Raw genomic sequence first — 27,501 nt, 5'->3', positions numbered from 1 at the left:
ATAGAGACTGCCGGCAGTACAGGAAAATAAAACCGGCTTCTCTTTCAATGCTTGGCTGTTGTATACAATAACAGCGGTCTCACTACAAAAGCTAACATTCGGGTGCTCAGTATGACTTCGCCATTATTAATGTTTTCAACATAGGTTTTGGATAGGGGATGCGGAAAATAATTAGCGGGTTCGCAAGCACCACTTCGCGCCCCCTGGCGCCCCATGAATTTTTTTGTGCCATATTAAGTCAATATTGTTTCCAGTTTCTAAAAATTTGGATCTAATAATTTTATCTTGCTATAATACTCTATTGACATATCCGGAATGATTCTCCTTTCATTAATTTTTAATTACAAATTATGAGTAATTTATTGCTTTCGAAGTAAACTATATAATAAATATTTTATGAGCAAAGAAAATTTGATAGTAATTATGCCGGAAAATTGAAAAAAAAACAATTTTTAAGCATCTTTTTGTTTAGAATATTGTTGGGAAGTTTGTTCAATTAGCTCGTATTGAGGAATAATTTTTAAACCATGATATATTGTAATATAATGGCGCTGCCCTCTATTGCCCCTCCGGTGGCAAGGTTTCTGACACAGGTTTTGGATTAGATCTCTTCGATTCGACTAATCGAAGTTAGCTGTGAATATGGCAGCTCATGTTGTTATGATTCTGTGATTTCACCGGCAGGATTTATAACAAAAGCAGACATGGCTTCTCCTCTGGAACAATTTGTAAATAATGTGCGAACTCTTTCTGCACAAGGTGAGAAATCATACATTATATGACATTTTACAGCATTGCAACATGTAAGAAAATATATTTATGGTAGAGTTTATTCTCGTGTGTTAATTACTGCAATGCTCTATCTTGTCGTAATTTCTAAGCCTGTTCATGTGAATTTTGTCAACATTTTTGCATATAAAAATGTTTATTACAATTGGACTCTTGAAAATCATTCGCACGACATTGGGAATGGTAAAATTGTAACGTGAAAAGAGTGTCCTTTATTTTGTTTCCAGTTTTGGCGACAAAAATATTGATTTAAATTGGAACGATTTGCTGAGAACAGGATTGAGAGAACTGTCACTTGTTTTTTGTGAGTGTGTTAATTCCTAAATCATTAAATAATGGTTACTCTCCAAATTTATTTTTTTAGAAATTGGTGTTATTTACATGATAGTAAGTGTGCTTTGTAGTTGTGGGTAGCTTAGATTGAAGAAACAGGTAAATTGTTCATCGCCATGTTCATGCACGTTGTTTTATTGGGTGTTATGTTGAAGACTAAATAACGACTACATCATAACCCCCCCCAATACACCTAGATGTAGATAAAAAAAGAAAGGAAGATATAATAATGATGGGCAATTTGGCTGGAAATATTTGTCGGTAAATTTCTCGTATCAGACAAACGGCTGAAATTTGCTAGTTCATTTAATTTGAATATTCGTACTTACGTATTCTGCATTGAGAAACATTGCTGAATGCGGCATTTCGCTTATTTCACGGAAATAAGCTCTATTTGCGACATATCGAGTAAGTTTTCTTCGTTTCTTTTTGCCTTCGGTAACACGCAAAATGGCGGTCACAGTTTCACTACCGTACTCGGCATGCAATGGTGGAACAAACGACATGGGTTCAACATCGAACTTAAAAGGGTTTGAGAAAATTGTTTACCCCCAACTTCCTACAGATTTCCTACCATAAAATCTCCTGATGAATGAAATCGGGCAGGATGAAGAAGAGACAGAGGATGGATCGTGGCATGGTTGTAAAAAAGCTTGCTGCTGGATCGGCATACTCCCTTTCGTTTGAAACATGTCCACTGGTGAAGTAGAAATGACATAATTTTATTTTTATTTCCTGAAAACATATTCCTTTAATTTTGATTTTCCTCTCCCAAGGATTGGCGCCACTGTGTAGAAGTTGACTAGAGCCTATTATTGTATTTGTGCTTTCATTCTTCTCTCTCTTCCAGGCAACTTTCGAGAATTATGTGACCTGCTTAATAAATCAACAGAAGTTTTAATGAAAAATGGACAGCATCTAGACACAGTGTTAGAGACATTAGATTTACAACAGCATTCTCTAGGTGTGCTTGCTGTTTTGCGTGTGAAATTCTCTCTTCCTCCTCCTGCAACTCCTGATCATGAGCTGCTCTTTGCTCAGGTTGAAGAATTCATCACTGGATGCAATGGGGAACAGGCTCGCTTTGCTCCTGATACATGTGAGTGAATAGTTTTGTAATTGTGTAGTTCTTGTTCAAACCAGTATGATATTTACCAGTGCGCATGTTGTACATGTGAATTTGCCTACATGTATGATGCTTGTACCTAACCTGGGCATCCCAAATAGAAGCAGTGATGCTGTTGTCTCGTAATCAAGGGGCTGCAAGTTCGATCCCTGGTGGAGGCAGGTCTCACTTCAAACTCTAGGTCCAAAATAACCTATCTCGTCATAAAGTGAACTCGAAAAACCTTGATGAATACCAACTGCACTACTTGTGGCACAATTTTTAGTGTTGTTTGTAATTTTTTAGAGGGCTCCCACATAGCCAAATAGTTAGCACTCTTGCCTTTGGTGCAAGTGGTCCCGGGTTCGATTTCCGAAGAGAGCCCTCAATATTTCATCATTGTGAGGAGAGTTGGGGAGCTTCCTGAAAAGAAGCAGTAGGGGCACAAAGCTTGCAAAAATTATTATCATTAAGATATTCATAATGGACTGATTTAACAGAATTATGGAGTGCTTGGTGGTATCTGCTAACAAATTTTTAGAAAGACTTGAGTATGACCGGAATGTATGAAAAACAGATGAAAATATGTTACGTGTGTGACACTTTAAAAGTATAGCAAGATTTGACTTCATTTGCCTGTGAAGCATATAGGCTACAGATACTAATAATTTTTGTTTATAAAATATGCTAAATATATGCACTCACAAACATTTAATCCTTAATGCAATGAAAGACAATTATAGTTTTATGATTAATGGAGTAGGACTACTTTTTTAGGAATGCCCCATATTTATTTATTTTAATGGTCACAATATAGCTGTAAATTAGTTGTCCCACTTTAATTTAATATGACCATAGACCATGAATTGGCATGCGGTCTAAGGCCCTGTGCTTCAGACTCCCAACTGCGGGATGGCATGGGTTTGAGTTCACTGGGTTCAGTGTCTGGGTTCTCAGCCTGTGTATAGGACCAGGGAGCTACGAGTGGGTAGCGTAACCCGGTCTGAAAAATCTTCTGTAACAGCTGAGGGTTCGACGTGCTGACCACACGTCACCCCATTATCGGTTGAAGATCTCCACACCTCTAGGTAGGATTGTGGGAGGGAGACTGGCAGTCGGGAGATAGGCCTAGGTCCTTCAAGGGCTGTCAAGCCACGGGCTTATTTTATTTATAGACCATGAAAAGGAGCGAATTTACAATACCGGACCCCTCCCCGATTTTTGTAATATTTCACATACCTAGTAATTGAGGCCTCCTAATCCCGAATTTGAAGTTAAAATTTGGGGTTCACATGTAGAAATTGCAAAATTGAGGGGTCCGCGATCGGAAGAGTAACCCTGGATTTCTCCACGAAAACAATGATTACGTCAATATTTTATGTTTTAGAACGAAATTTTAACTATGTTTGCCTAACCTAACCTTACCGTGAATAGTTTGTGGGGCACCGTAAACAAATGTCAGTTTCGTAGCACTTGAGCGACAAATTTTAACTACACAATCGTGATCAAGTGTCCTAAATTATTGACTATGGGAAATATGAACGAATGCCCTGTATTATTAATATGTACCCAAGTAAAAGTTACTAAAAAAACTTTATTTCCTACATTCAAAGTCACCATCTTCCTCACACATGCAGATTACTGAACAAGTGAACGCTACGTTGAACAAACATGGTTTCCATGCTTGTATACGGAGAACGATCGGGTAATTGAAAAAGCTTATTTTACAACTTCTACACGTCAATTAACAATTTCAACACATCACCCCCACATATTAACCTCAGATACTTCATCGGGACTATGTATTTCATGAGTATAAGAAGTAGGATAGAAATTACGGAAGGGTCTGGTATTGTAAATTCTTACCCCATGAAAGTTATTAGGATAAAAAACTTACAATTCAGGAAGATATAAAAATCAGGATCATTACATTATTATCATATATGTTATTGTTTTCTTTCGTTTCAGATGCGGAGCTTTGTCATGCATTCACTCATAGTCTCATAGAACTGAAGCTTCCTCAGAGGGGCATCGTCCTTCTCAAAAAAGCCATTCAAAAAATTCAACTCTTCGATTCTCAACTCACCTCTATCCATGCAGATCTGTGCCAGCTATGTCTGTTATCTAAATGTTTGAAACCAGCCTTGCAGTTCCTGGAAACTGACATTACCAGTATAAGCCAAGAGGTGAGTCATTGTTAGATTCAGATGTAATGCTAAGGTTGTCGGTGAATACTATTTTGAAATCCAGTTGAGACTGCTTTATAGGTTCTGGCACAATAGAATTTAAAATCGTGTTAATTAATCCTTATTTGTACGTAATGGATTTACATTTAATTCTGTGTACTAATTTTCATAAAAAAATATGTACTGTATATCTTGGTCCTCAAAACAGATACAATTATAGTATTTTAATATGACATGGTATCTAAATCTGATTTGTAAGTCATTCTCAGTTATATGTATTATTTTCTCTTCACCTTGACATACGTATAACTCAGGTTCAACTGTATATGAAAGTAGCTTTCCTCTATAAGTGTAAGAATATAATTGAGACTACATTATATGAAAACACATTAATTTACTTTGCCTGTCAGTTGCACTTGTGTAATAACTGTTAAACAGTTTCAGAACTTTGGGGTTTATACTCACAAATGTTTTTTTAATATGTTTATAATTTCAGAATGTGTCAGTAGTAGATTCACAATCGGAGGTTGTGTATTAGTTGAACAAGTGATGTAGTATGTAGAATCAGAGAGGACCAATAAGAAATTTTAACCAATAGTGATTCAGTGCAGATATAGAATTTTACACTGTAGCTAGTGTTAATATGATTTAAAACTAGGACTGTGTAGGTATTGGATTTTATTTGCTGATACCGGCCTATACTTTTCCGGCATTTGGAACTTTCGTGAGGTGTGCAAAAATGCCGTGTGACACATTTGCAGTCTAATTATTCTGGTAGTTATGTAAAATTCAAAGTTTCCATCGATTTCGTACCAACATTACATGAACAATGATGGAATTTAAGATTACTTAATATGAATTTTTGAATTCTAAAGTAAATTTTGAATATTTTAAATCCAAACTCTGGCCAATTGATGCTTATAATTGACCACTTCAAAGAGGTTTTTGCTCTTCAGTAATATAATACATGCGTTAAACGCTGCTCTCTGAGCAGAGTAGTCAGCATAACCTGCTACAAAATCCAGAGGTCCCAACTTCGAACCCTGGTTCATGCATGTACATATCTGTTTGTCCAGTCATTTGATAATTTAATCCTTTCTCCTTGTTACAATTAACCTAAGTGGTAGAAAAGCTACATAAAATTATCAAAACAAAAAGACAGGCATGTATATTTTAGGGACGGGACAGATTAATCAGTACTCTATCGGCATTGACCGAAATAGGCATATCAGTTGTCAATAAAAGTACCGATCCGATATATCTATATACGTATATCTCATAATTTAGTTCAAAATTCTGCCATTTTGTTACAATTTTTGATAATTTAGTTCAAAATTCTGCCATTTTGTTACAATTTTTATGGATAATCTTCATGCCCTACTTTTTGAAAAGAAAGTAAAGGTCTAAATATGCAACTGCAGTCACCTGGAAACAAACATTTACTAAGGAGGTCAATGAACTCTTCAGGTTCTTCAAGGCCCTTTCGAAATTTTATATCAGATCGGTTTTCTGTAAATTTTTTATCAGTACTTGATTAGTATTGGCCAAAATTTCATATCGCCCATCCCTACTATATTTAAAATAAAATGCTTTAATGGGTTGTGTACAATTTTTCTACAGTAAGAAAATAGAATATGCACATGATTTGCATTAATCATTGTTCGAAACCTCTCAAGTGCAAAATGTAAAATGTTGGTGTATGAATTTTTAGAATTTCATGTGATAGGAGCAATAATTTACCAGGTATGTACATATTGAACTGAACAATCCATTCTAACATGTACACACTCTTGTTTTCAGAATGGTCACTTTGATGCTAAGCACTTCTTGCAATATTATTATTATGGTGGGATGATATATGGAGCTTTGAAAAACTACGACCGGGCACTGTACTTTTTTGAAGTAGCAATCACAACCCCTGCGATGGCAGTGTCCCATGTTATGCTGGAAGCTTACAAAAAGTATCTTTTAGTATCGCTGATTTTGCATGGCAAAGTAAGTATTCCTGTGTAGATAGTGAAATTGTTAGGTTATTGTTGCAAGAGGAAAAAGTATCAACAGAAGAGCAGTTGTTCATCTCGCCTACATATAACCAAGAATGTAAAAGCTCGCAGCATATATGTAGATAAATCTGTTGTAAAAAAAAAAATCATTTCGCTAATCTCCTGGTAGTATTTTGATGGTAAAAGTGGAGTATAAAACTCGGGTACGGAAATTAATGTGTGCAGGAGTGTACTGGCTGTCAGCATGAGCACACTTGCTCCATCTACTTTTGGATCTCCCTTACCCCACAACATAATTCCAACTTTGTGTTCTGACGTTGTGCAGAATGCCTACGTTGTTAGGTTAGGTTTGCTTCTGTTAGTGTAAATACACCGCAAATGTATCATTTATTCTAGAAGAGAACTAAAGTTAACAAGCCTAACCTAACAACTTAGGCATTTGGTGTAACAATGAAAGCATTCATCGGTGACATCAGAATGCAAGGTTGGAATCGCGTTGTGCAATAAAGGAGACCCTTATTGCCTATTACTTTCCTTACCTTTGTTTTAGAGGACTCCATTTTTACCTTCATGATGCTAGTGGGAAGTCAGCCATTTTTTTTTAACAATTTGATCTCTGTGTGTGTGTTTGAAAGTTACTTCAGTGATTTTTTTGTTTCTTTTCTTGTTTTTCCTTCCTGAATTTGAAGTAGAAATAAGTACAGCATGCCCCAAAATGATTATTGGGTTTTCATAGTCGTTTAATTTCCCTTATATGTGGAGTTCAAGGACAAAGCTTATATAGGAGTAAACAACAAGTTTACATAGTGTACCTTATAATGTGAGCACCTTTCGTAACACAGCACACATCCATCCGGTAGTCCAATGTATCTCGAGAAGATACAGTTATGCACCATGTGTGCATTTATTTGAATATCGTCTGAATGGAAAATGCTACTGCATAAACTGTCTCTAAGGTTCAATGCAAAATGCATGCTTGCGGTGGGGGGGGGGGGGGTAAAGAAATTGGAGCATGTTGCTGAGCATATCACCTCCACAACAGCCAAGGTTGTGAATGTGCAGGGGCCCACCTTCAAATTCTCCCTATGTGCTTTTGTGTCACTGGACACCTCTATTGCATGGTACTGATAGGGAAATGGTGGTTCAATTAGATGTGCTTTTTACCTTAACAAATAACTGAATATATATGCACTGTAATCTGTGTTTTGTTGCTCTTAATGCAAACGTCTGTAGTAATGACAGAAGTAGGATTTGATGGTTGTTGATGAAGCCAGCTGTTATATGTCCAAATGCTGGTTAAAGGGTGTGGTGTTCCTGTGTCATTGTTCTCTCGTCTATCTCATTAATTATTCATTCATTCTTCTAATCACAGTTGAACTTCTAATGTAGAAAAGTAACTAATATAGTACAATTTGAATTTGAAAAATCAATAATAAGCTTGTGCACTTTAATATGTGTTACTCATGGATTGTAAGAGGGATCTACATTATTTTGCACCAGTGTTGTTTGAAATAAATGGATTTTGTAATTAAGTGACAGTTATTTTAATATTCCACTGTAATTCTTGAATATTTTAAAGAAAAGCCTGTTAAATTGTGCATATAATTGCAGTAGAATTCTTGCATGTTGATATTTTGAACAATCAGTTCTTAAAATTTTCCCATGATCTACATGTTGGTCAAAGCAATTAAGGCTAATAAATAAATGGCCAGTTGATTCTTCATTTGTGAAACATTTTCTCTTTTTCATGTAGGTCCATAATATACCAAAATGCACATCCCAGGTAGTAGGAAGGTTTATCAAGCCTCTTAGCCAGCCGTATCATGACCTCGCATCGGCCTATGGCACAAATAATTCAGACGAAGTGCGGGCGGTGTTAAATAAGTACCAGGAGACCTTCAGCAGGTATGTTTATAATAGGATTCTTCTTCTTCTTCTCTCTCTCTTTCTCTCTTTCTCTCTCTCTCTCTTTCTCTCTCACACATGTATCTAGATGGCCTCTAGCTCCATAAATGATATGGGCAGTGTAAGAACACGCTTCAAGTTATGGGTAGAGCCACATATTTATGATGATTAAAAGATCAACATTTTGGTACAAAAACCGAAAAAAACTGGGCATATTTTGGGATCGAAAACGGTATATAAAATGGCATTTTAGTGTTAATATGGTGAATGAAACCCCCAAATTTGATTTAAAAACTACACTTTTTACACAAAATTAACATTTCACTTCTAATAGCACATTTATATACGAGGGTCATTCGGAAAGTAACTTCCGTGTGGGTATAAATGATACACCAGGACATTGCGAGAGTTGTTATTATATACAACTGAAAGAGACAACTCTAAGCTATTTTTCTACATAAGCACCGTTTCTGTTGACACACTTTTATCATATATGTGAACATGGTTTACAATACCCATGTCAAAAATCTGCCGCCTGTGCATTCAGCCATGCAGTAACACTGTCCTTTAGCAACTGTGTTTTGAGACAGAAAAGGGATACTGTTGGAGTTCCTGGAACGAGGCACAACAATCAATGCCCAAGTGTGTTGTGAAACCTTGAAGAAATTGCGATGAGCAATTCAAAACAGGCGACGTGGCATGTTGAGTTCTGGCATTGTTCTCGTGCATGAACACTCGCCTACGTACTACTGCTCGAACCAAGAACCTTCTCCAACATCTTCGGTGGGAATTGTTTGACCACCCTCCTTACAACTCAGATTTGGCCCCTAGCGATTATCACCTCTTTACACAAATGAAGAAGTGCAATAAGCTGAAGGACAGTGTTAGTGCATGACTGAATGCACAGGCGGCAGATTTCTTTGACATGGGTATTGTAAACCTTGTTTGCCGATATGATAAGTGTCTCAATTGAAACGATGCTTATGTAGAAAAATAGCTTAGGGTTCTCTCTTTCAGTTGTATATAATAAAAACTTTCACAATGTCCTGGTATTTCTATTATGCCCAAACGGAAGTTACTTTCCGAATGACCCTCATAGTTATCAGAGTATTAAGTTTATTCCTATGTAAAGGAGTCCATTTTTGCTTCTGAAATATTTACAGCAGAATTAATCAATTTTCTGTGATTTGCATAACTCTCAGGATAAACTCTCAGTTGTGTCTAATTAAACCCTACATTTCATGTATAAGAGTTTGTTTCGCATTTTGCATTATTTCGTGACAAAACATGGTAGCAAAATGCACCTAACACCTTTCAAAAACATGAAAAATCAACACTGCAATGTTTTATTTCACAATTCGTGTTTCCGTCAAAAACAAACTATGCGTGCTACTAGTTATGGGTCATTCTACAATGTGAGGACAGTTTAAAGTCCCAGCTCTGTTTCAATAGTTACCAAGCTTGTGGAGTAATTCTAAAAATGTTCCCATATTCTAAGTACAGTCAACTCTCGATTCAACGACCTTTCACAGTTCCCGGGAAAAGGGTCGTTATTTCGAAGGGGTCGTTATTGGAATTTGCACCAATTTTCAGCTTAAAGGGAGCTGAAACGGACAGAAAGATGCCTAGGAGATGGTAACACCATTTATCCTGGTAGTTATACAACCTGTTATGCACAGGATGCGTGTTGTGAGAAGGAAAATAGAACATGAAAAAGTTTTCACAAACGAGAATTTATAATAATGTTACTTTGTTTCAATTGTGCACAGTCGTTGCTTTTCCAGTAAATTCCAATGGAAAGGAAAACAATCTCTCGCTTATTGCAAGCGAAACTTGAAGAATCTTGACACCAGTCAGACTGGTGCCAGCAAAAGTCGGGAGATAATCGGGCAGAATGAATGTTGGATTTTATACAGGTTCACTGGAGCATTGTCTGTTACAAGATTAACTGGTAAGATTAGATCTCTCGGGAGAAACAACACAGGTTGTCTCTAGGTACAAGACAAAAAAAAATAAAGGCAGGGCTGTAATTTTCGTTCTGGTTCGGCTGTGTAAAATACATCGTAAAAAAAGTCACTTTTCTTTGCTTCAACCAACTTCATTCTCCCTCCTTCCCGATTAAAGGGAGCAGTCCAAACTCCTTCCTTGACTTGCGTTGTAATCCAGCGTGAAAAAGGAAACGCGCAACTTGCGATCTGTTTTCACCCAATGCGTATTCTAGGACACGTCATTAAACAGCGTGGCAGTCGATAATCATTCGGGTTTGGAATTGAATTTCACTTTAAACTGTATATTTAGTCCCGATTAGCCCAACAGCATAAAATGAACTGAAAACAAGCTTTATGAAATTGCGCATTTTCACGTGTCAAAATGGTAGATCGTTATTTACTCTCATGTTAATGGACGATTGAATGTTGGATTTAGGAGTATTCTCGATGTCAAACACCCACCCCTCCAAACGTTTTCCCCTTGAATAATGTCTTTTTAATCGGTCTCAGCGACCATTCCTACATTGAACTCTTTTTTTCCCCCTCCACATGAATGGTTCTGAAAAAAAAAAGCGGATGCAAATTATCAGAAGGCGCAGAACATGAAGTTATTTTAACTCTTGTTTTCCTTTCTGGAGATCGAATTTCGTTATCGTCAAATCAAAACAGCTTTGCGAGATTCAAAACAATAACCTTTCACTTCATGCTGGATGAGTCATCGCTGTTATCGGCAAGGGACAGCTTTGCAGATGCTAGACAAAACACTGGCGCCAGCTGCATCGTAAAAACAAAGAGACCAGCTGGAAGTTCGAGCAACAGGTGGCGGAAGAGAATAATCCCAGCATTTTAAAGATAACGCATCTGTCAAAGACGGAACTTTTAACAGCAGTGTAAGGAAGAAAGAAATGACCCTTGCTTTACGTTTTACCATGCAGCAGACAATAATAGGGGCAATATTTCCTATGCAGACAACAGCATTAAAAAAAAAAAAAAAAAAAAAACAATTCTGCAATTATCAACATTGCCGTGCACACCAGTGGCGGAGAATGAGCTGGGGAAAGGGAGTTGGGTCACGTTTTTTTATTACTTGTTTTATGGTTTTTGTTCGTTTCAAGAATATATCCAGAACTGGTTGCCCCATTTTAGACGTCAAAGGAAAGGAAGAGGGGTGGGTCATTTTCCACCCTCGCCTGTAATCAGCCCGCATCAGCAAGAAAATCGGGGCTGATACAATCTGCATCACCCCCCCCCCCCCACGTTTGCTGACATGAAAGGTGGGAGAAGTCAGTCAGCCAACGGAACACTTTTTTGGCAGATATTAGGACATCGACACAATTAGGAAAACGTATGAAGTGGGATTATGATGCACGTAAGATCGAAGTAAACTTTTATGGAAACCTGGATGACAACGCATTAAGCGGCTTGACGATCTTTAGTTCACCAATGTGGTTTTGATTATCTAAAAGTTTCGCTTTTTTATGAAGTGTTGCAGGGAACAAAGAACACGTTTTGAATGAAAGCTGTTACCGGAAGTTGTCGTCTACAAGGCCGAGAGTTACTCACTCACGGGAACCTGCTGAACTCTAGGTCAGAGCTGGACAGATGGGCCAGACTTCCAGGCGCCAATCATCTGTATTTTCGAACATTCCTGCGATCTTATCTCTCAAGGTGGTGTATTTATCGATGAAAGAGCTTGACCTGCCATACACATTGGCAAAATCTGAAAGTCCAGCAGTCATTTCAGGCTGCTCCTCCCCCCTCCTCCGCGAGTTTTAAGCAGCTCTTAGGACAAGGAAACAAGTCAAGTCGATTTAAAATAACATCCAAGCACATTCGATTTTCTTTTCTCGCGTATCCAAGAGCAAGCCTGGCGCGTTGGGTAGCGGCCGTCGGGTGCGGTGTAACATTGGTGCGCTTGAGGGAGGGGAGGGCAGAGGTCAAGTGCTATTGGATATCACTCAAGCATGGTGTGGTGGTGTCTATTTTTAGTTCAGACCTAATTGTGAGCGGTAGAGCGCTCGTAAAGAGAATGAGTGGAGGAAAAAACAACGCATTTTTCGGCCGATTTCCTTCAATTTTTCAACTTTTTTTTTCCAAATTTTTCTAATTTTTTCTAAATTTTTCACGGTTACCGGGAAAAGGGTCGTTACTTCGAGAGGGTCGTTATACCCGGGGTCGTAGAATCGAGAGTTGACTGTATACAACTCTTCATGTTCCACCAATTGCAATGCAAAAAATTAGACAAATATATCCATGCAAATTGTAATTAGAATGGATGTCCTTCACATGGTGTATTGAAGTTTAAGTGCAATCTTTCCCAATTGTGACTTTTCATTTATGGAATAAAAATACTTTTTGTGTAAACTAAGTATGATAATTCACAATACCATGAAAAGAAAAAGCAATCAATAGAATGGGAATCCTAATAAACTTTCCCCCCTAGATCCTGTCATCAGCACTGTCAAATTTTGATATGTTTTCACTAGCGTGGAGTAAGTATAATTCAGCAGATTAATATATAAAATTAGGATTTACTTGTTGAGTGATTTGAGATCAGAAGCCCAAAGCTGTGGGCAATTCAACCCAACATCCTACAGAGAAAAATAAAAAAATGGCTGTTTGTCATTAACATCAAATTTTCAATAACTATGTAAAAATTTATTAGAGAGAATTTAGTTCTGCTGCCTACAGTAGCATCAAAGTCTTACACATCTAGTACCAAGAAAAAAATTGCATAACTTTTTAATATCCCCCCCCCTCAAAAAAATTAATTTAAAATTTCCCTAACTAGATTCACCCTTATACATCTGGCTGCACAATACATCTGTCCACCCATTGATAATTTTACTGGTCCAATATTTATAAAAATAGCTTTGTTATATAATAACCCGTGGCTCTACAGCCTGTACGGGCCTTGGCCTATCTCCCGATTGCCAGAGTCTCTCCCACAATCCTACCTAGAGCTGTGGAGTTCTTCAACCGGTAATGGGGTGACTTGGGGTCAGCACGTAGAACCCTCAGCCGTTTTAGGAGATATCCGTGACTGGGTTATGCTACTCACTCGTAGCTCCCCAATTTCCTCACGATGATGGGTTGCCACCAGTCCTATGCACAGGCCGAAAACCCAGAAACTGAACCCATGCCGTCCCGAAGTCTGAGCCCAAAGCACAGCAGCACCTTAGTCCGCACGGCCACGGAGGAGGAAAAAGTTGTGTGGTTTTGTTATTTGTATGAGCAAGACACATACATCAACATATTCAAAACTGAGATAAAATCACAATGCATACCTTTTCTTATCCACGGAATTTTTGCATAGATGTCAATCCTTCTTCAGTGATGGGGGAAAGCAATCAGATGTGGAGGGGTTAAAATGTATATAAAAAAATTATATCCTGATCATTCCATTAAAACAGTCTACTCTTTCTTGTATCTGTAGTGGGTAATCTATCCTGCTTATGTACTGGTTATTCTGAGACACCTAAAAGAAATAGCTTATCACTGATCGATTAAAGAAGTTTAAATAACTTATTTGTATCAGTATTTATTGGATTTAAACCTTGTTAACCTTGTTATTGTCTCAAATGCTGTTACTTAAGTTTAAGTCCATCATAATGTTTTGTTATGTCGTTCTTTATTCTTGTTCATAGGGATAAAAACCTGGGTCTTGCGAAACAGGTGCTGGCATCTTTATATAAGAAAAACATTCAACGTCTTACAAAAACATTCCTCACCCTCTCTCTCTCTGACGTCGCAAGTAGAGTTCAGTTACGAGGTCCTTCAGATGCGGAGAAGTACATTCTGAACATGGTAAGTTATCCACAGAAATCAGATATTCTTTTCACTTTTAGCAGCCGGACGGTCAATAATTCGACCAGCAGCACGCGGCAACAATTGATGTTCCATTTCTTGAAAACTACACACGATATTTCAGTTCTGTTTTTTTTTTATCTTTAGTATTCATGTGAAGGTATGCCACACTCGAATTACAAAGCAATACATCTATTGTTACTACTAATAACAAGTGAAGTTTGAAAAGCTCCTTTGGTTGCTTTAGTTATCGCCATATTATTATGGGATATACCTTGTATACTACATTTTTTTGAAAAAATTAAATTCTACAAGCAAGATCGAGTTTAAAGCAACATTTTAAGCAAAGTCTGACAATTTAGGATTCGGGTGGGGGGGTGGGGGATACGTGGACAAAAACCTGATTGTCGAAATTTGGCCCGATCACGTGTTAGCCCATGGCAGTGTTTAAAGTGTCATTTCTTCAAAACTATACACTGTCTTTCTGTTCATTAGTTTACTTATAAAGGTATTATATACTAGAATTACAAAACAATACATCCATTGTTACTATGGGATAAATTGAAGATAAGAGGCTATAACTGCTGAACCACTGCACCTTTTTGAACAATTTAAATTCTAAGTGTAAGAATGAATAAAATGCAACATTTTAAGTAACATCGGAAACTTGAGAGTCCAGGGGGAAGTGGGGGCAAGGGAAGAAAGTTTGAAATTTTCCATAATTATGCAACATTTCTGTACCCCGTTTTTGTTTTTTTCAAACTTGCAGCACTTGCATTACATATCCTCATAGAGTGGTCTTTTGTCATAGTTCACTCCAAATTTGGTCCATACAGCATCCATAGGGCCGATTCTAGAAGTGAAATTCCGGACATTGTCCCGAAGCTGGCTTTATATAAAGTTATTATTTTTTTACTAAAGAATCATCAGTCTGATTTCTAAGAAACATGGCACAGTTGTAGGAATGTGCCACAGCTACACACAACATTTTTTAAAATTCACTTCGGACTATTGAGTGGGGAGGGGGAGATTTTTTTAAAAGATGAACTTTCTTCTTCTTCACAGTAATTATTGGGAGGCACATTGTATGAATTTTACCTACATTGTATGAATTTTACCTCTGCTAAAAGCCCTGTCTTTTAGAAAGAAAACAAACTAATTTCATCTGCCTACGACAATTTGTTCTTGAGTTACGATTTTTTTTTGTACTTTGCGGCTAGTTTGAAAATCGCACCCTTGAAAATCCGCCAGCGTGAACGAAAATACAGGCATGCGAGAAGTCCAGCAGCTAAAGGTTAAATATATAAACTGACACACTTTGTGTGCACTGTGTTGTGCATTGTACATTTTTTTTCATCCAGGGTCACTATGTTTTTTATGTTGATAAAATATGGATTAATTCTGTATTGAGTAAGTAAAGTTATTGATCATTAAGGTCTATATTTTGATGCAGCCAAAACATTCAAAATATTACTTAAATATGTAGACTAATACATTGGAATACGTAATTATATTAAACAGTGGTAGAAAAATACAAGATGCCCAGTCACTAGAGATCTGCGTGGGCAGGTATGACTCACTCCATAATCCGGGATCCGCTCAATTGCTGTGGCAGTTCTCGGGACCCAGGTCTCCATGCGCCGCGCAGCTTGGATAAAACCGGGCAAGCGTCATCGCAGTACGGTTGCTTGCTGGACGGGATCCACGTGCATCACATTGCGGGCGGGAGCAGCAAGTCACGTCCATGCTGGAGCGGGGATTCGCAGTTCATCTGGGACTTGAAGCGTGCAGATGGTACGCTACACAACCATGGTTATTCTTGGCACAGCGCAAAGGCAATCATTTGATGATAACTGAGGAGATGGTTCAGAGTTCCCAATGAAACCTACATAGTAAATTCAGCGTTAAAAACCATGTGTTTGACATGATTATTTCAAACTCTGTTCCAGTACAAAATAAATTACAAGCGTAAGTAGCAGGAGACACAAAGGACCCAGAGGAATCACAGTTTTCAAGTTTGGCGAAATGGCATAGTGGTTAAGGCAGGTGCTTACGGTAGTGAGGGTCTTACGTTCGATCCCCACTTGAGGCAACTTTATTTTCAAAACTTTTTTTAATGTCTCATTGCATTTCCATAGTTAATTAGAACATATTGGCAAATTGGATAAGATAAAATATAACTGATTTACCATTCTTATGAGTCTTAGCAATGGCTTAAAAAGATTGTGTGGTTGTAAGATGGATGTTTAATTATGAATTTGCCGACATGCGTGGTGGAGTGGCTAGCACAGCATGCTACGATGCTAGGGATTCTAGGTTTGAATCCCGTCCTGGGCATAGGTGTTCCTTGTGAGTGTTGCTTCATCAGTTACCATATCATCACTCATACTCATCGTCACGATTAGCCAAAAGTGTCTAAATTAAAAATCAAAATAAATTGCATATTTATGAAAGAAAATAATACTGTTTTTTGTTTTCTTATATATATATATATATAAATTGTGACGCCTTTGAAGTATTTATTACAATATGTAAAAGGGAAATATTTTGTTTCGTAGGTTTGAAGGTTGTCAGTAATTCGATCAATATGAAGTAGCCTGGATGTTGGGTTGTCTTGTTTAAAATCACAAGATAAAAGAGACTCTGAATTGGACTCTAATAAACAGGAAGTTAGAGTTGAAATTTCACTTGGTTTAGGACCACGCTATAACCCTAGTAGAGACTTGTCCTGTTAAATTTGAATTTTACGATAAGAACTTGAATCGTAAATGAGAAAGGGAGGCGAGCGATACTACAATTCAACTTTTAGGAAATTCATTTTCTGATATGGGAAAATGCTTTCAAATGGCCACTCCAAATTCCTATGCCCTTTGTGTAATTGTAACACCTCTGACATATCCAATTATATCTGACCTAGATTTGTGGTTAACCATTAAAACATGTTCCCTGTTGTTTGAAATTAATAAACCTATCAAACTGGAAGTCACTCGACACTCGTTCACATTTAGCATTTTCGAAATTTCTCCTGAGCAGCCTTTTCATGCGGTGACATTGATAATTTGAATAATGTATTATCAGTTTTAACAATATTTGCCTGTAACAGATTCGCAATGAGTATAATAAGTGTTCCTGTATTCTTTGTCCGCCCCTGCTTCCTACCATGCTCACAATGCAGTAGACAACAACGGTCATCGGCTGGCTGCCTGCTGTTGAACCATGCTTGGTACTGATGGATACCAGAAAGCTTTCCCTTCAGATGGGCAAGTTGTGTTCGTTCCCGACAACAGCTGTGCAGGGTGGAGTGGGTGGGTATTTCTTACCATTAGGCCGGGTGGGTCATGGGCGGGCAATGGATCACATTTGCAGCCTCTACCAGTCACCAGAGCACCTGAATATTTTCACTGGGTACCTGAATTTTGAAATCCTGTTCCAGTGAGTACATTGTGTGTGTTTTCTGAATCATTAAATCATAACAACAAACATACCATTACAATTTTTTGCACTGTTGCTATCCAAATTTTAAAATTGCAACGATATGGTAGAGTATGCCATATATTAGAGTGTATCGCAGGAATTAATTAATAAATTAGATGTTTAAGACCAAATTTTAAAATGTGTAGCTCTCTCTTAGTTGCATTCATGACTATCTTACCCTGAATTTGAAAAAAAAAATTGCAGGCCCCTGAGAAAAAGGAACTAGTATGTGAATTATTTTAAATTTTTAAGTTATGTCATATTTTCCATGGTTTTTGTCCTTTTGTTTGTTTCTGAACTATTTTTAAGCTCAAGTATGCTTCTTGGAAGTTTCATGAGGGCCACTACTTGAACTTACCAGTTACTGTTTCAAGAACCAGCAGGCATTGTTTGCAAAATATGACAGTAGTGAAGAAGAAAGTTAAAATTGAGCCTTAATTCTTACAGTGTGATATTCATGGCTTACATCAATATTAAGTGAATGTACCAAATTTTTGGAGAACTCTTATATTAAATATTGTCCCAGAAATATGTCTGAAATGTTCAATGAAAACTAGAGATCTTGTGCAAGCACCACATTTTGTGTAAAAATATCTACACTAAACGAAATATGTGCAAGATGAAATTCATATATATTCATGAAATATGTAATTTCTCCCCAGATTGAGGATGGTGAAATATTTGCTACGATAAATCAGAAGGATGGAATGGTAGTGTTTCACGATGACCCTGAAAACTACAACAGTCCTGCAATGCTCAAACGCTTAGAAGAGGAGGTAAGTTTCTCGTTTCTTAGATTGTATTTAGATTTTAGAGTACATTGGTTTCATTGGAGTTGAAAATTTGTAATTGTGATGGATGTAGTCATGGACACTTCTGGGTTGTAACGATACCGTTAGGGGTCAATGAGATTATTTTAAGCCAGAAGTGTATGTGACTGTAAATCTAAAAATGGGATAACAAAGCATAATTGGTGGCTAACAGTGGCAAAGTTTTCTTGAATTTTTCATATATATTCCCCATGAATATGTTGTATTCTTTTTCATCATTTCTTTTTTTAAAAATCTTGAATAAACTTAATTCATTATATTAACATGCAATGTTGAAGACTAGGGTGAGGTTGAATCAATATCGAAAAGCATTGGTTATGATACCGGCTGATACTTTTTCCAGCATTTTGATCTTTTGCAAGGTTTCGCAGAAATGCTACATTGCACTTTTGTGGAGTCTAATAATCCTGTGTAGTATGCAACATTCGAAGTTTCCATTTCTTTTGCACCAATATTGTGGGAAAATTGTATTTTTGATTATATACGAGGGTGTACCCAAAAAAACTGATCTTTTTAAAAAGCCATGTTTATTTTTCTTTCTTTTTCAAAACAACCTTATCACCTTCAAGGTACTCTCGATGACACTTAATACATTTGTCCAATCTGTGATTCCATTCTTGGAAACATGTTTTAAACTCATCTGTTGTGATGGCTGACAGCTCTTTCCTCGTTTTTTTCTTCACTTCTATGTCGTCAAATCGCTGTCTCTTCATGTCCCTCTTCATTTGGGGAAACAAAAAAGTCTCACGGAGCGAGGTCAGGTGAGTAAGGGGCATGGGGCAAGAGAGTCATGCTGGTTTTTGCGAAAAACTTGCGCACTGAGATGGCTGTGTGCGCAGGTGCATTGTCCTGGTGGAAACACCAGTCCCCCATCTGCCACAAACCAGGCCTTTTTTTGTCTCACACTGTTATGCAATCTTTTCATAACCTCTAAATAGAAAGCTTGATTAACAGTCTGATGTGGTGGAACGAACTCTGAATGCACTATCCCCCCCCCCTCACATCAAAAAACAAACAAATGAGCATCATCTTGATGTTTGATTTCGCTTGACGAGATTTTTTGGGGCGAGGTCTCCCACTGGCTTGATTGATGTTTGGTTTCGGGGTTGTAAGAATAACACCATATCTCGTCACCAGTAATGACCTTGGAAAAAGTCTGGGTCGCTTCGGAGATCTTCTTTCAAAGCACGGCATGTTTTCACTCGACACACTTTTTTGCTGGTCACTTAGATTCCGAGGCACAAATTTCACAGCAACCCTTCTCATTCCCAAATCTTCCATTAAAATTCACTGAACCGATCTCCAAGATAGTCCAGATAACGTCCCCAGCTCATCAATGGTCTGTCGTCGATCTTCGAGCATAAGTTCACGAATTTTGTCGACATTTTCGTCTGTTCTGGAAGCTGACAGATGTCCAGAACGAGGTTTGTCATCAATCGACATGTCACCTTTTTTGAAGCGAAAAAACCACTCGTACATTTGAGTTTTCCCCATAGTGCTGTCTTTGTAAGCTGTGTTCAACATCACAACAGTTTCTGCAGCATTTTTCCCTAAGCAGGAAACAAAATTTCACATCCGCAAGGTGTTCTCTTACATCGGCCATCACAAAAAACGAGGTGCAAGCAAAACTGCTTTTACGAAAAAATCACCGTGACCAGAGACAACCTTTCCCGGGCGAAGCCACTGGGTGCACTGAACTCACAACGAGTTGATCGATGCTTGCCTAGCAGGAAAAATTCGTACTACGAAAGCTCCGCCCATCGCAGCACTATTCTGTTTTTTTTTTTTTTTTTTTTTTTGGTACCCCCTCGTATGAGATATTTTGAGATACCAATATAATTCTTGAATGTTTTGAAGCAAAACTCTGGTAAACTGACACATATAATTGGAGTGGTATGTTCATGCACTACTATTAACCCATATTTGGAACAACTTTCTATATGATTTTGAAGCATCACTGTTTGGGAATTGGTAAGGCAACTCAACACAATTTCGAAAAAAAACAAAATTCCCTGACTTTTTCAAGTTTTCTAAATAAGGAACCAAAATTTTCCAGACTAGGTCCATTAGGGCAATTCTTGTATTTAAACATATGTGTAAGAAGGTCACTGTATTTTAGTTATCACCACACACAGAATCCAACTTAACAATGTTTTTAGAATATTCAGTTCACATGTAAAAGTAATAACAACTGAAACTGAATAGAAATTGACTGTTGGAAATGGGTGAGTGGCCGCTGTGGCTCAGTCGGTAACGCGTTTGACTACCATGCTAAAGGTCCCGGGTTTGATCCCCGGCCGGTTCAAATCCGGGAACTTTTCTAACGATGGAAGCGGCCCTGGCACCCACCCAGCGTCGAATAACATGGGTACCTGGGGAAACCTGGGGGGGGTAAAGGCAGTCAGGGGCGTGGTGCTGATCACCACCCCCACTCACGACCGGATCAAGAAAGTGTGGGGCGTTACCCCCACACCCCCTATACGCCTTCATGGCATGGCACAGGGGAACACTTTACTTTTTTTGTTTTTACTTTTACTGTTGGAAATGGGTATCAGGGGTTAGGTTTTACGAAATACTTTGCATATATTGACTTATGATTAACAATGGATTTTTTAATAAAATATAACAATTATAGCATAAGGAATAGCTATTTATAGTAACATTTAGTAATAGTATCTATATCAATCCTAATATACACAAACCAAAAATTGCAAAAGAAATTGGGGAATTCCAATAGGCACTTACTGTAGTGGGATTTCTACATAAAAATAGTTCAAAACATTGCCTTTTACTAGAGTATTGAATATACAATTTCTACTGTAACTATTGGTAATATCAAATTGAATTATAGTTTGCCCACAACAAATTGTAAATGTCTTGCTTTTTTTTTATTCTTTAGTCCCGGGTTCGATACCCGGTGGAGACACATAGGGGTTCGGATCCCAGTTTAAACTGTAGGTCCAGTCTCGATTAGCCTTACTGTGCGTAAAGTGGATTTAAAACACCAAATCAATCTATCTTTTTTTCTTTGTTGGAAACCCTACTTTTAGGTATCAATGCCGTTTTAATATTGTGTGTACATGAAATTTCGTGTTTCTGCGTTGCGAATTGGATAGTTTTTCCCAGATTAATTTTAAAGGTTCGCTGCCTTCATTCATTGAGAATACTGCATCTGGAACGGAGATGGTATTGCATCACTTCTTTGCTCCCGGGCAGCGGTAGTTTCGTTTTTGTTTTCAAACAACGGAAACCAATACAACTGCCAGCAGACAACAGATGCCACAAAACACACACTAGCACCACCAGATGGGAAAAAATGAAACTACCGCTGACCAAGAACAAAGAAGTGACGCACTATCATCTTCGTATCCTCAGTGAATGAAATCATCCAATTCTCAACACAGAAACATGAATTTTCACTATAATAATTGAGGCACACACAGGAGATGTACTATGTAGAACTTTAAGCGAAAAATGCAGGCTCGACCAGGACTCAAACCCGGGTCTCTGGCATTCCAGAATTCTATGAATTTCCACATACGCAATTATAATGTTTGAAACGTGGAAAAGCCGAGGAATTTTGTTTTACAAAATTAGTGGGAAAGGTGGAGAAAAGTCAATGGTAAGTCTTCTGAAGTCCAGACTACGAACATGTCGACTGTATTTTGCAGACTGAGAGATGGTTCATAATAATAAGTTGCTGTGACACATGATGTGGATTCGTTTGCTCTGCACCAGTGGTGATCATATTGTATTGTTGCAGATGGCCGTTTGCACAGAGTTGGACAAGAAAATCCAGTCAATGGAAGAGGACATAGTGGTCAACCCTCAATACGTGAAGAAATCTTGCGGTGCTCAGGACGATGATCTGCCTCCAACTTCTACCCAGGGTACTAAGATCACATCGTATTCTATGTGAGGTTAGCAAGTACAGCAATCACATGTTGCTGTATATAGATGTGAGGTAGATTCAATGTGATGGGTAGCATAGGAAAAGAGTTGTGTTCGCTTTTGTATTGTTTTGTATTTTAGATATTTCAGATTCACTCGTTCAGTTTCTTCTTGATAGTTTGCATGATCACTGTTGGATATCACAAAATAATATAGTAAATGTTACTATTGAGGTGTTTTTTTATTCTTAGTGCAACATTTTATCCCGGTTCCCCAGAATGTTTTCAAGCTTATACTGTCAAGATGCACTCACACTACTCTACACTAGTGGCTAGATATGTAAAATGGTGTATGGGTGTACTTGGTACCATAAGCTTGAAAACGTTGTGGAGAACTGGGGAAAAATATCACAGCAAGCAAGAAGAAAGGAAGGGAAAAAAACACTCCATTGTAACAATTACCGAATTATTTTGAAATTCATGCATTCATTTCTAGTCCAGTAAATACCTCAACCAAGCTAGGATTAGATTAATAATACTAATTTTTGAAGCTCTCTCTATTATATATTTTGTGAAAAAACAGGGGTGCGCTTTCTGATCATTTTGTCCTTTTTAAATCAACTTAAAAGAAGCCGTGGTAGCGCAGTTGTTAGGGCGTGTGACTACCATGCGATAGACCCGGGTTCGATCCCCAGCTGGGGAGAACCAGAATTTTTTCCAACTGTTCAAGCGGCTCCTGCGCCCACCCAGCATCATATAAAGTGGGTACCTAGAGGAAACTGGGGGGTAAAGGCAGCTAGGGGTGTGGTGCTGATCACATCACCCCCCACCTTCGGCCACGATCAAGAAAGTGTGGGGCCCTAACTCCACACCCCCTCATGGTGTGGTGCAAAGTACAGGGAGCACTTTACTTTTACTTTATAAGTCAACTTAATCCTGAGGGCAATCACTTAAAAAGTCAATATACGAAAGATAAATGAAAAGTAATGCATCGAGCTTCTTAACTCATCAATAGATGGTAGCACTGATATGCTGCATGCATTTAGTTTACTTCCCTCATACAAACCCACCTTTCCTGGTTCACAGACTGAACTTTTTGGCAACCATAAACATGCTGCTAGCATCAGTGCCTCCTAGAGCAATATCTTCAACCATGAGAATTCCTTTACAACATGATGAAACCACACTGACAAATGGTCGTTGTGTGCATGTATTGTTACCACTTCTGCTCGTGCACTGAAATGAAAAAATAGAGATCTCAAGGAATGATTGATTTGGTTCATTTTACTTCACTTTTCAGCCACTTTTGCCTAATCAGGAAGATGAAGATTTTTGAGATATTCTGAAAGAGAGCACTCACAAAGAGCACCAATACCAGAGCTGGGATTTGAACCCAGGGACCCTGGTAATATAATGTACTGTGTTAACCTCCACTATGGAGGTCGTCTCTCAAGGAAAGAGGAATCACCTATTGCATGAACGCTACTGTCTATTTACAGGTTATAAGGTCTGACAAATTACATTTTCATCTCTCATATGTTACCATCCATCTGATGGGTTTTGCCTTAGAAACATAAATTTCATGTTAAGGGCATGAGGGACAGTTTCCACGTCCAGCCAGTTGCAGAACTCGAAATTGCTCCTCCCCCACTGACTTTTCTCTGCTGCAAGCTGGGGAAGGAGAGGTCTGTGCACTGGATGGTTGTATGAGGGGGAGAAAAACTTAGCATTATGCTTATGGGAGTGTTGTTTTACTTGTACTCTTGGGAATATCAAACTTCCGATGGTGCAGAAAAACGTCAGCGGGAATAGGACAGGTTGAAGATTATCCTTGTGTTAGGAAAAGTCGAAACTTAGATTTAATTAGCCATAACTTTGATTTGAAGTTAGTTGTTTGTCCATAAGGGAGACATGGAAGACTAAATAATTATTCATCATATTTTTAAAGATCGTATCTAGCTTAATAATTAACTTAAAACAGCTTCACTTCCAACATGGAAAGAAATCCATACGCTCGTCCTATGTTTTGCTTTTTACAGTAGCAGTGCCCATTACAATGATATTGAAATAAATGCATACCTGGAGCGAAACTGTCACTCTTCATCTTAAGACATATATAGTTATTGAGTTGTTGGATCCACAAAATTATTGCCAGTTTACCATTAAGCCCACATGCATTCATAGGTCAAAACCAGTAAAGTACAAATTAATCTTAAGAACAAATTATTATTAGCTATGTTCACTGATGAAGACTGAACAAGCTTTCTTTGTGGCAAAGCACGTTGAGTGTTCAGCTCATAATCTCGCCACCGAAAGTTCCAGGTTCAAGTTCCAGCCTGAACATGTGTTCTGTTGAGAGCTTCACATTGTCAATTTCACCTAATCATCATTCATCTTCACTTCAGATTAAAAATGAAAAGACATTGCAGTATTCTACCCCCTCTCCTCATATATGTTAGCTTATCTGAATAGGACGTGGTGAAAGTATTGATGTTCTAAAATTCGTTTTTAGATGTAGATATAACTAATTTTCTGTGTAGAAAGTGTGTTGTTGTGATTGAGTTTGGAGTACTGGCTGCTAGTCAGTAATATTTAATCAGCATACTTTACTCTTTGTTTACTCTTTTTCCGTAATTAATTAACAGAGCAGTTGCGATATTTGTGGATCAACCAAGAATTAAACCCTGGGTCTTAGCATTGCAAATTATCGACAGTCTCCACAACTTAGGTCTCTGCGCAGTTTCTCGTTGCACTTAGCTCTACTAGATATGTGAACAATAGTGCATGTTATATTAGTTTTAATTTGGCATTGTACAATAACAGTAGTATTGTATGAGTTGAACATTGTGTTGGGTGAATATGAAGTGCCTGGTTAGAAGTTTTACCCCATTTTCTGCAAGTTAGCGAGAATGGTGATTGAGTTTGTTTATAGGTGACCAACTTTGAAATTTCAACCAATACTGATGAAGTACCCATATAGCGGTGACGTCACAGCAGATGACAAACCAAGACTTGAGTCATAAACAAAATTGCCACGTGTTTTTTTCTTATTCAAAAGCAAAGAATTTTCCGTCTAAAGGGGTAGTGTTAATTATCGTGACAGCAGTTATGAAACAAAATTATGATTTGTATCGTGCATCAATGTAAAGATGAGATTTCGTAGAATATGTCTATATATCACACGTACCTTACAGAGATTAAGGTAAAGAAAAACCGGAGTAAGAGAATAATACATTTTTATACAAAAGTAAACATTCCAGTTCCGAGCACAGCCGAAGCAGGTCCGAAGGTCACCCGATCTTAAGTCAGTCACGCTGCCACAGATGACTGGAAACCAGCAGCCTCACATGACTGAAGCGGCGACGCTAATTGGCTGCGATTCTAGAATAAACGTTGTTAGCCATTTATTCTTTACATTCTCATCTGTAAGGTACATGTAAACGTATTCTCCGAAATCTCATATTTACATTGATGTACGATACACATCATAATTGTGTTTCATAACTGCTGTCACAATTCATAAAGCTAGCCCTTCCAATGGAAAATTCAATGGCTTTGGATAGGGTAAAAACACGTGATAGCTTTGTTTGGACTCATGATGTCACACTAATATCGTCCACTGATAGTCGTGGATAGCAGTCCACAAACTTTTGGAGTCATCTCGGAGCACTTGTTGCCCTTATGCTATAGGCATTTGGGTGTAATTTTGACTTTATACCCAACTGTATTCTTTCCAAGTTGTTTCTCGATATTTCACTGTATCAAAAGCATGAATGATTTCTTGAATTCTAATTCGGAATTTCTTTGACCTTGTCCTTCCATAAAGCAGCTCTTGCGTTCACCAAGCCTTCAGCAATCCCTGGGGACATTAAAGTAACTGTTGTTGCTAATGAAAGATGCAAATGCTAGTATGACACCGTACAGAAATTGCATTGATATTAATACGATGAAAATATTTTTTCCCAGTTCTGAGCAGGATAAGTAGCTTTAAGTGTGGTTTTCTTAATTGGTGCTGTTAACACTAACCTCTGCGACACAACAGCTAGCAGGCATAATTGTCGTACTGATAGCCGGTAACACTTTTGAAAAAGTCACGCCACACCACTGGTGGAAACACTAATAGATGCTGTTAGTCGAGGTTATCTTTTAAGCAATTATGAATATTGTGGTTATAAAAAAAATACAGCTGTGTTAATATTTGTGAGTACATACATGTAAAACCTTTTCTTTTTCAGGACTAAGGCCATCGTGATGAAAAACAAGTTGACATGTGCTGCAGGCATTATTGGGCTTGCGAGATGTTCAGTCAAAGTATAATACAATTGAAAGCTGTGAAATTGTACGCAAGACATGCTAACCAAATTTTAAAAATGATCAGATAAGTAAAATTCCTATCTTTCCATGTTTTTCTCAGTTTAATCGTGTGATATACAATTTTGAACTGCAACAGAACCAGTGGTTTTCTCCCTTTAGTTTCCGTTACTCTCAACGTAAAGGTTTGAGTTTTCAGTGCCCTGTTCCAGAAGCAAATCGTTAACTTCGAAGGATATGAACAAACTTGTATTTCAGTTGTTAACAAAAATAAAAATCCCATGTACAGAATTAGTTTATTTAATGTATTGCTATTTATTAAAAAAGACATTCATGGAATAAACAATACCTTGTATTTGGAATGCAATGAGCAAGTCTTTCTTCTTTAGTGCATATAATGTTTGTGTGTACACATCTAGGTGGTTATCAACGTTATGCAGTCCCTCTAAAGTGAAAAGGTAAGTTTTGATTTTCGTCCTAAGTAAGAAACAGCACATTTTTTCAAACTTGTATATCTGGGTTGGTTGGTTTAAAGTGAGGCTGGAAGATTTTTTTTACCCCCCCCCCCCTTTATAAGAGTAAAGTGAAGGAAAATGATGAGTATAAGTGTTGCATAAATACCAATTAACAGATTGAGTAAGATAAATGCTGAAATAATATTTTAACGCTTAACATCCGGAACCACGCCTGTATTTTTGTGAGAACAAGTGTATGATAATTTGACCAATTAACGTGATATTTCAGTGATGTCTTTTTCCATCTTTAGTACACAAAACAATATATCCGTTGTTACTCTTCTTAACAAGCGAAGTTTGAAAAAGTCCGGTTTCCTCGTTACCCCCAAAGTTTAAAAATTGTTATATCTTCTAAACTACTGCCT

The 27,501-nt window shown here is 37.8% G+C and overlaps 1 protein-coding gene across 2 annotated transcripts; it reads left to right on the top strand.

The window, feature by feature from the left end:
* The first annotated feature begins 641 nt into the window (after window positions 1-641).
* On the top strand, window positions 642-26,988 carry CSN3 (COP9 signalosome subunit 3). 2 transcript variants are annotated; one of them, XM_083136338.1, is made up of 9 exons: window positions 642-759; window positions 1,973-2,221; window positions 4,196-4,413; window positions 6,214-6,408; window positions 8,170-8,321; window positions 13,957-14,116; window positions 18,253-18,366; window positions 22,184-22,310; window positions 26,546-26,988. In XM_083136338.1, the coding sequence occupies exons 1-9, from the start codon at window positions 705-707 to the stop codon at window positions 26,560-26,562; spliced, it is 1,287 nt and encodes a 428-aa protein (XP_082992464.1). In that variant the 5' UTR covers window positions 642-704; the 3' UTR covers window positions 26,563-26,988. The 2 variants fall into 2 exon arrangements, with proteins under 2 accessions (XP_082992464.1, XP_082992463.1); XM_083136337.1 differs by having other exon boundaries at window positions 22,184-22,340.
* The last annotated feature ends 513 nt before the right edge of the window (window positions 26,989-27,501 follow it).

This window comes from Lepisma saccharinum, chromosome 15, assembly GCF_977018435.1.
Source record: "Lepisma saccharinum chromosome 15, izLepSacc3.1, whole genome shotgun sequence".
Classification (NCBI taxonomy): domain Eukaryota; kingdom Metazoa; phylum Arthropoda; class Insecta; order Zygentoma; family Lepismatidae; genus Lepisma; species Lepisma saccharinum.
The sequence above is the reverse complement of the archived record's forward strand: the minus strand, read 5'-3'. Positions and strand labels throughout refer to the sequence as shown.

Excerpts from the sequence above, each read along its gene's own strand:
- CSN3 (XM_083136337.1), top strand. The coding sequence starts at position 705 with ATGGCTTCTCCTCTGGAACAATTTGTAAATAATGTGCGAACTCTTTCT. Across the intron at positions 6,409-8,169 it reads CGCTGATTTTGCATGGCAAA|GTCCATAATATACCAAAATG; the intron begins GTAAGTATTCCT and ends TTTTTCATGTAG. Across the intron at positions 18,367-22,183 it reads TCAAACGCTTAGAAGAGGAG|ATGGCCGTTTGCACAGAGTT; the intron begins GTAAGTTTCTCG and ends GTATTGTTGCAG.